This window comes from Zeugodacus cucurbitae, chromosome 3, assembly GCF_028554725.1.
Source record: "Zeugodacus cucurbitae isolate PBARC_wt_2022May chromosome 3, idZeuCucr1.2, whole genome shotgun sequence".
In the NCBI taxonomy this organism is placed as follows: Eukaryota; Metazoa; Arthropoda; class Insecta; order Diptera; family Tephritidae; genus Zeugodacus; species Zeugodacus cucurbitae.
This window is the reverse complement of record NC_071668.1, coordinates 4,121,982-4,131,576: the sequence shown is the minus strand read 5'-3', so window position 1 is coordinate 4,131,576 and position 9,595 is coordinate 4,121,982. Positions and strand designations below refer to the sequence as shown.

Below are 9,595 nucleotides of genomic sequence, written 5' to 3'. Positions count from 1 at the left end.
AAATCCGTTGTCGGCTTTTCAAAATTCAAAATGACGGATTCAATATGGCCGACACTTTTTCGAAAAATTCATCGGATTTGCTTGAAAATCATCACTCGGGGGTTTTCGGGGTCACAGATTACGAATCCGGTGTCGGATTTTAAAAATTCAAAACGTCGGATCCTATAAGTAGGAAGATTTTTCGAAAAATTTATTGGATTTGCTTAAAACTCATCACTCGGGACGTTTTCAGAGTCGCTGATTACGAATCCGGTGTCGGATTTTAAAAATTCAAAATGGCGGATCCCACATGGCGGATGCTTTTATAAAAAAAATCATGAGATTCGCTCGTAACTTCTTATTCGGAGATTTTCGAGTTCACAGATTACGAATCCGGTGTCGGTTTTTCAATATACAAAGTGGTGGATCCAACATGCCGGACACTTTTTTGAAAAATTAATCGGATTCGCGTGTAACTCGAAGGTTTTCGGTATAACGGATTACGAATTCGACGTTACTTTTAAAAAATTCGTCATGACGCATCCAATAGGGTAGATACATTTTAAAAACAAATTCATTGATCAAATTGAACTTTTGAAAAGTAACGGAAACAAGTTCGTAAGTTAGTTAAGTCTTTGTAACCGAATACGTTTCGTATTTATAACTGTCAATAAACTATATACAGCAACATTTCTCAAGAGACTGGCGCGTACCAACGTTGTTTGAATTTTTACAGATCAAACTACACTAAAATTGTTCTCTGTGTGATCTAGAAACCATTTTAATATTAAACTAAGCTTAAGTGGTGTGTGAAAGTGTGGAATAGTAAGACCTTAACAATCTTGCTACTAGAAAAGGAATAGATTTGAGATGGGATGATTGTTCTTTGTTGGTAGACTAGTCAAATAAAGTTAAAAGAATCTTTCAATTTCCTTGCATTAGTTCTTGAAGGATTGACCAATACTCGTATTTCTTACTAATAAAGTTGACCTTACCTGTTGAGAATTTTCTTTAATTTCATTTCGCCATGTTTCAAACTAAATCGGGATTCAAACGAACACTCGACGTGACGAACACGATATGATAATTGACATTGTATAATCTTGAAGATTTATTTGGTGGAAAAAATAACTTTATGATTGGGCATCTGCAACGGACTTGATTGAGGATTTCTTGATATTTCTATAATAGAAATTATTTAATGAACAGTTATCCAGACAATACCATTCCTTACATGCCACTCACATTCGTTCCCACTTTCGGTATTTATATTTACATATATTTTGCTTGTGGAAATCCCCGTTACATTTGCACACAAGCATTATGCGTCAAGTTGTGTGAATTTTTTTTGTGTGTTTATTTATGAAAGTATGTTTGTACATGATTATATATATTTTCATTATATTACGCATCATCTTACTATATAGTCACAAAACTTAATTAAGTCAAATTCTCCTGCTTCATTGATTTATCCCCATCTAAACAGCTGTCATCTGTGGACTTATTTGCGCTAGCCGAACTCGAGTTCAGCAGTGATGTGTTAGCTGTTGAATTTAATTTCGATTTATTGCGACCCTCGTCCTCGGAATCCTCATCGTCGGGATCCAGTTTAAGCATTAACTTTTTAAAATCTAAATATTTTATAACCAAATCCATACGTTCGTCATCATTCAAACTGGCTTGGCTAATTGCAACATTGGAAGCGGACTTCGACTCCTGCTGTTTCTTAATAATATCTATTGTTGTTTTAGGATTAAAATCTGATACAGTTTTACGAACTACCGCCTTCTCGTACAACTTGGGTTCCGAAGGTGAGTACCTTGATATTTTACCATCGGTTAAACTATACATATTTTTTAGATGATCCTTCAGTATCAGCAACAGCATACACGCCTGTGCCGACATTATGCACTTTTGCATTTCGAATGCATTCTCGGGCAAACGCTTGAACAGTATATCGGGATCATCTTCATCGTCGTCATCTTCTAAGACATCGCCTACATTAACGCTAGGTTTAAGATTCTCCTTAAATGTTGTGAGCAAATTAGTACCAACGATAGATATGAGTAAATCGACTTGATGTATTAAATAGAGCGGTTCATCCTGCACCACATACGGGAAGTAAGCCAAATTATCCGCTATATACAGCATCTGCTGTAGCGAAGTTTTCTGATCGTCAAATTGCTTCACGATCGTCTGCACGAGCGCACGCCGTTGCGTCTTTATCGGACGCAGCAGTGTGTACAAGAAGTCATTTAACGCCGTCGGCATGGTGTCCATTTGTCTTTTAACAAAGCCACGTATGACTTTATTGCCACCCTTACTATTCTTACTGTGCTGCTGCAAAATACCCTGCAGACGGAAGCTGAACTGCAAACCTAACTGTGCCTTCATATTCACAAACCCGTTGTACATCTTATCGATATCCTTCAGCAAGGCATCGGCCCGGTGCGCAGACTCAAGCTTCGAATCTGTACTCAAGCATATTAGGTATGGCACAGTCTTCACAGGATGCACAAGGCCCTGCCGCAACACAATCTGTATGACTTTGACGGCCCACAAGCGCACATTGTCATCGCTGTTTAGGAAACATTCGAAGATTTCTTGCAGATACAGTTGTATGATGCGACTCGACATACCCGACGACACATCGTTCATCTCCTTCAGATCCTCGGTTTTCGACTGCTTATCCCAATCCTTCTCCTTATTGAACATATTCATCTCCGACTCGGTCAGATATATCCAAATATTACGTAAACTAATAATCTTGAAACAAGCATCACTCGTCTCTGAAAGCAACAAATCGCAGTAGTAACGCTTCAACTTCGTATTGGTCAGATAGTCATCGTTCATCACACAAAATGAACCCAAAGCGATCAACGCCTCTTTGCGTATATCGGGATTCTGATATTGCGCAAAGAACATCAGACACTCAAACACATCGTTGCATATGGTGGGCGACAGCCCGTTTGTGGCGCCCACAACCTCTTTCGATTTGAAATCGAAATAACGCATCAGTATGCCGATGGTGAAGAGGCTACGCCGTATAGCTGCACTTAAATTGTTAATTTGTCGATTTTGCATTATCTGACTGCGCGTTTGATCTAAAATGCGATAAAACTTCTGAAAGCAATCTCTTATCAAAGCATAGTTCTTCGTTATTTTGTTGACGATCGCACCCAAGCATGACACACAACTCTTAACAACCGCCTGATTCAGCGAGACAACCAACAGCATCAAGTGCTCTTCGAGCGAAGCCAAGAATGACTCACTTGCGTTGTTAACAAGCGGCACGACCTGCGGAAAAACAACAACAACATCAAAAGTGTTAACAAAAGACACACAAAGCTGAAATGTTATATGTATATATGTACCTTTTCGAGTATATCAGCCACGGCGCAAATGAATTTCGGTGCCGTTGTCGGGTGACACTTGATGTTCAAGTAGGGCTCGATAGTTATAGCGTGCTGCACCAGCAGTTGGGGACGCACCTTCGCCAGTAAATGCAATGTGGTTATGCAGCCCAACATGCGTGTGTTGTCGGTGTCCTCCAGTTCGATCAGACGCCCCACCAAACCGTCGGCCAGCTGCTGGCACGACAGCAGTATATCAGCCGGCGGCTCCGTCTTCTTCTGCAATGTGTCTTTCATGCTGTCATCGCCCTTGGTCGCGCTCTCCTTCGGCTGGAAGATGCTGTTCAGCAGTCCCTCCAACCACGCCGTGCCCGTGTCGTGTGCGATATTAACCACATCGATGATCTGATTGATCTTCAAGTGTATGCCGTCCTTGTCGTTCTTATGCAACGGCGTAAACCACATCTTCATGAACACCTCCGTCACCAGCTTTTGTATGCCCTCCTCGTCGTTGACGCGTCGTATCATTTTGACGCAAATTTCTGGAATTTTCTGAAACGTCGGATACTCGATGCAGATGTCGCGTAGAATTTTGATTACGCGCTTGCGCACCGACACGCCCGTATCGAGAATTCTAGTTGACAGCATATCATAATACTGATCAATCAGCTCTTCGTTGCTCAGTACGAATTTACCCACTAAATCGACGGCCGCCTCGCGCACCGATATCGCGGCGTCCAAGAACTTTTGGTTCACGCCCATTTGCATGTCCTTGCGCCGCAGCACCATCGGGTCGACTTCCACTATATTCGCCAAGCATTTCATGGCGCGCGTCCTAATGGCGATCGACGGCTCGTTTACAACCAAAATAATCTTCTTGAGATAGCCATCGAATGATTTGCTAAATGGCCTTTTGCTGGCCAAATATTGCGCTATCAAATGTGCATTGTTGTAATCGATATAGGTTTTGATGTGTTGTGCATGATTGGAATCACCGAGTGTTGAGTATGGATTTATGTTGTTCAATAAGCATTGCTTGCGTTTATCAAGCAAATTGAAACGTTCCATATTCAACTCTTGACTGCCCATGGTGCAATCGCCACCAACACGACTATCGACATTTTCGAAGTTTATGTCGTCACCACTGTCGTCGTTGCTATCACTGCCGGAGAGATCGGCTTCGGTGCGTCTCTTACGTGAACTCTTCTTGCGCGACGTATCACGTTTGGCGCTCTCGTTGATGTTGCGACGCTGATAGATTATATCACGATACCATTGAGTCAAATAAAAGTGTCTGGCGTAATCCCAGATGGGATTATCCACGTGCGCATTGGCGGCTAAAAAGTCCAGAAGTATTTTCTGCAGAAATTCAACACGCTCATCCTCCTTTAATTCGACCTTATTATTGCTGGATGGCAAGTCGCCCTCCTTCTCCTGTTCCACTTTGATATACCGGATCATCGAGTCTATGACGTTCACTTTGTAGCGCGAGTCCACGGCATCCTTGCGCAAGCGTGCCGCCACAATGCCCAAGTAATCCAATGAAACCAGGCGTATGCTCTGTTCGATAGACTTGTCCGAGACATAACGCACAAGCATCGTGCCCAACAGTGAAAGCAATAGTTCGGATGATGGCCATTCGGGTTTGTTTACAGTGGCCAGGAGATCGTAGATGAAATTCTCGAAGATTGGACGGAAATCAGTTTCATTCGACCGCGATTTGCATTTATTTAAGAACGTCGTTAGGAAATTGCCACCTATACTTATGGCGATTTCGTATTTCTTCAACACAATCACATCGATATTTTGTCGGTCGGTTTGCGAGGAGAAGCCGGCGCCCTGATCACCGTATTGTGGCAGCGCCTTCCGTTTATGCTGCGAATTGCTATTCATGACATCGGGCAGAATCGTAACGCACTGTATGAGTTGCAGCACTAATGCGGTGACCATCTGTATGTTCCCACTATTGTTGATCAGTTTGAAGGGCCGCAGATTTTTCTTCGAAGACGGCAAACGATCGATTGAGGTCAGTATATCACCGAGTATACTGCTGCGTATTTTAACGTATTCCTCCTTGCGAAAGAGTGTCGTAACCAATTCCAAACACACAAATTGCAAAGTTTCGATATTATCTACAAAGAATGGCTCGATAGAGAGCGTCGACAGCGGTAGTATGATAGTGTCGACAAAAATGTATTTGTCGAAAAGCGTAACGAACACCTTCATCAGCTCTGTGGCCTTGGAGTATAGCAATTGCAGACTGCGGTTGTAGTTTTGATAGATTTTCGATTTCTTACGATTATCTGTCTTTTTCATACTCTTCACTGTGTAGACGGGATCGTATGATGGAAAGATTGTTTCGCGAAATTGAAAATGCATGAATTTGATGATAAGCGAAATATTATCCTCTTGCAAGAACTTAATATCCTTGGAAGTGCAATAAATATTGCAAATCAAGAGGCATGCTTCGATGCCGTTTAAAATCTTCTCCATTATTTCATCATCCACGATGTCGTCCTCATCATCTGGGCCTGCCGAGTAGTTTTTCGCCAAATACACATTTCGCATAGCGTAATTGACCAAAAGCGCCAATTTATTTTTGGGTATGACATCCAAAACATACTTGGCTTTTAGCTTAGCAATGTCGTTGCTCATTATGTTAAGCATACGGGACGATATACATTCGATGTTCTCGTCCACATCGTCGGTGTCGAAATTTGGAACTTCTGTGTCGTCCAGCGTCTCAATGATTTGCTCCAAATTGCGCATAAATTGCTGATACGTTTGTGATCGTAAGATTTCGTCTTTTGAACATTTTGCAGACGGTGTTGAGACGATGCGTTCAACGCAACGTAGCTTCGGCTGTGAGTGTATTTGTTCGGGTGGAACTTCATCAACTGAAGGCGGAAGTTTGCGCTTTACAGCGAGTGGTTTTTCATTCGTCTTCATCAAGTTAAATGCGTCATCGTTTTCTGCTGCTTTGGTTGTTAATTGTTTAGCATTTCGCGCAGGTAACACAGCTGGTGGTGCAGTTGGTGGTACAGTTGGTGTAACTGATGTAGTCGCCGCTGTTGTTGTGGTTTCGGCTTTTTCTACTTCTTGCTTTGGAGCCTGCATTTCAGGTGGAGTTATCAATCCAAATTTGCGTGCAGACTCTGGCGATTTCTTTACAAATTTTTTTATGCTTTCTTGCATGAGAGATGCGTCTTTTTCTTTAAGTCTATTTATACATACCCTAAGATTAGACACCTCCGACGATTTACTGAGCGAATCTGCATTAGTCTTCCCGGTGTCGTATTCAATTTCACTCTTTATTGGCTTCAGCGTAGTGCCCACGTCGCTTGACGATGGTGTTGCTAAGGCTTGTGCGTTGACACTATGTTGGGTATATCCGTTATTCACAGGCAGATGTGCGTTTGATACACCAGTTGTAATTGTACTTTTACTATCTGGCATTTGGGTGGTAAAATTTGTATTTTGGTAATTTTGTGTCCCAACTGCTGGTGTAACTGGATTTAAGATTTGCTCATTTACAGTTGTATTACTAGAAATTGTTGGATTAATCGTTGTTGGCAAGGAACCTGTACTTTGGAAAGATGCTATATTTTCAAAGCCAGCCTTTTGTTCTTCTACCGGAAGGTTTGGCTTTTGTTCTGTTAATAGATGTTGATTTTTCCGTTTTCTCGGAGTATGCACATCAAAATTATTGTTTTGAATGGAAGTCATTTCCATTGTTGGAAAACTGCCACTATGTAAATTCTTTGATATTGCAGGATTATTTGAATCCAGGGGCGTTTGTTGTTCAATCCGTTGCAGATCATTTGTCTGTTGCGTTGAAGATCCACTTCTTTGCCCGTGTACAACATTATACCACTGTTCTTGTTGTTGTTGATGAGTTTGTTGTTTATTTTTTTGATTAATTTTACTATTGTTAGCGTTAAACACTGTGGGGTTGTAGCTGTAAATACCCTGTAGTAGTTCGGGATACGTATTTATATTAGTACCAAATTGCTCGATTGCATACTGGGATTTTAGTTCTATTATTTCAGAGTTCGTCTGTTCAATGGCATGCACCAACTGTTTTACTAGATTATCATCGCGCACAGATAACAAGTTGTTGGATTCTTTAGCAACCAAGGTGTGAAAAAGCAAGGATTTATTTAATGAAGTGACACTTGCCAATGTGTCTGGTACTGGAAGTTCACTTAGTAAATCTGACAAACTTGTCAAACAAGCCAAAGTTGTTACTGGAACACTGGGAATATCGGGGTCAGTCATATTATTTTCTAAATCTTGCACAAAGTCCTTAGCACAGAACACTATTTTGCGTAAATATCTTAATCTGTCTTAAATATCAATTGCAACTTTCTTCCAGTAGACTTAGATACCCCACAATTGTGTACATTCGTTCGATGCGCAGCGTTCTGCAGCGCCAAATATTAAGTTGTCTCGTAGGGCAGCTGAATTGCGCTATAGTTTGTCGCTATTTTATAATTAAACATAACTTGAGGATGTGATCACTAAATCCTAAAAAAAAAGTCACCATTTAGATAATTCACACAAAATATCGGATTTTTACCTCTTTTGCTGACACAAAATAGCTGACACAAGAAAACTGGAAATGAAGTGACATTTACAGCCGCATTGCCAACCTCACAAATAGCATCACTTTGGGTTGCCAACCACTATACGAGAGTGTTTTCGTATGATAATGTAGGGTGGCTCATATTCAATGAAAAAATATAAATTAGTTATTTTTCACTTTAACATTACTCTTTATGGTTTTGGTTTACAACAAATATGTCATAAAAGAGAAAAAAACAATACAAAAAACAAAAATATTAACATTATAAATACAATAACGTATTTTTGATCTCTACATTCAAAAATCTATTGCGTTCCCTGTCGCTACACAATCTCTTTGATTATTGCTCATTCGCTGTTTTTTTTTTTTAACGAAAAAAATAAAATAAAACGTTATTACTTACAAATACCTAATTTATTTTCAATACAAAACATTTTTTTTCTTAATCACAAATAAAACTATAAATTATATAACATCTAGTGACACAATTCCTCAAAAGGATGGGTCAGAATGACTATCATCGGTGACTTGATCAAGATCTTCAGAATCACATTGAGAATGGATTTCCAAACTAGTCCTATGTATTTTAGGAGATGAAGTTATCAGCACCCCCGAGCGCTTAATACTATGCACGTTTGATTTAACATTCTCCGCCACCTTCCTTTTCAAAGTGTTACCGCTTTGCTGACAGGTTTTGATCGGAGTCTGAAAGTCGTGTTGTAAATCCTTCTCAAATTTCCATTTCAATTGCGGCGGGCTATAATTAAGTTCATGATGCACTATAGCTCTTACAACAATTTTTTCTGACGCTATTTCGGGGCTATCGAAAGGTGAAGCATCTGAATTTGGTATATATTGCACCATGTTGTTACGTCTGTTAAAGGAAAACTATTTTAACACTAATAAAAAACAATTTAAAATGTCATACAACATACCCCTGCGGTAATGGTCTTACAATATTGAAATTACAGTTGTCATCAGTTTTGTTTAAGGTGGATGAGTGGACATCACACTGCATATGAACAAAGTCCAGTTCGCTCTCCTTTATAAAAAATATTAGAAAACAATTTAGTTATTGAAAAAGAGATTATACCTTTAAAGCGCGTTCCAAATCGTTCTCAAAAAAGACTGTCTCGCATTCTAACTCCGATTCCTCTAGTGCTTGCATTACTTGCTTCATCTCTTCCAGTTTCATTCCATCCTCATAAAGTCCTAAATCTTAAATGGAAAGGCAAAAACAGCGTAATTTTATCCCATATATGCAATGTGCCATAAAATAAACCTACTCATTAACGATGTCTTGTAATCACTTTTTTTACCACTTCTCAGCTCCATTTTAATAAATTGTAATGTTTTTTTTACAAATGAGGCATCTATTAACTAGTTTTAATTAAATAGACTTTAAAACTAACCGTATATACAGCAACAACTAAAATACAGTAGTTTTACATACATTATACAGGGTGTTCTTTCGGCTGGGTTGTAAAATGATAATTTATGGCACTTTTTTAAATTAAATAATTATTTGAGTAGTTTTCATTAATAAAACAACAACTTAAAAATACATTTCATTAATAAGCATAAGCGCAATTTTCATTTTAATGTGCTTATATATTAAGAATAAGTATAACAATCTATTATTACTTTAAAAATCTTTATATGATGCAGTGTTTGAGAC

The 9,595-nt window shown here is 39.4% G+C and overlaps 2 protein-coding genes across 3 annotated transcripts; both read right to left on the bottom strand.

The window, feature by feature from the left end:
- Window positions 1–1,312: 1,312 nt before the first annotated feature.
- Window positions 1,313–8,047, bottom strand: LOC105213047 (nipped-B protein). Of its 2 annotated transcripts, XM_029040843.2 has the most exons (4): window positions 7,912–8,047; window positions 6,567–7,859; window positions 3,354–6,497; window positions 1,313–3,276 (listed from the first exon to the last, which is right to left on the bottom strand). In XM_029040843.2, the coding sequence occupies exons 2-4, from the start codon at window positions 7,608–7,610 to the stop codon at window positions 1,420–1,422; spliced, it is 6,045 nt and encodes a 2,014-aa protein (XP_028896676.1). In that variant the 5' UTR covers window positions 7,611–7,859; window positions 7,912–8,047; the 3' UTR covers window positions 1,313–1,419. The 2 variants fall into 2 exon arrangements, with proteins under 2 accessions (XP_028896676.1, XP_011183873.1); XM_011185571.3 differs by having other exon boundaries at window positions 3,354–7,859.
- A 262-nt stretch (window positions 8,048–8,309) lies between these two features.
- On the bottom strand, window positions 8,310–9,364 carry LOC105213048 (uncharacterized). The gene is made up of 4 exons (XM_011185572.3): window positions 9,204–9,364; window positions 9,011–9,135; window positions 8,853–8,959; window positions 8,310–8,791 (listed from the first exon to the last, which is right to left on the bottom strand). Exons 1-4 carry the CDS (start codon window positions 9,250–9,252, stop codon window positions 8,410–8,412), a joined length of 663 nt encoding a protein of 220 aa, XP_011183874.1. The 5' UTR covers window positions 9,253–9,364; the 3' UTR covers window positions 8,310–8,409.
- Window positions 9,365–9,595: the final 231 nt, after the last annotated feature.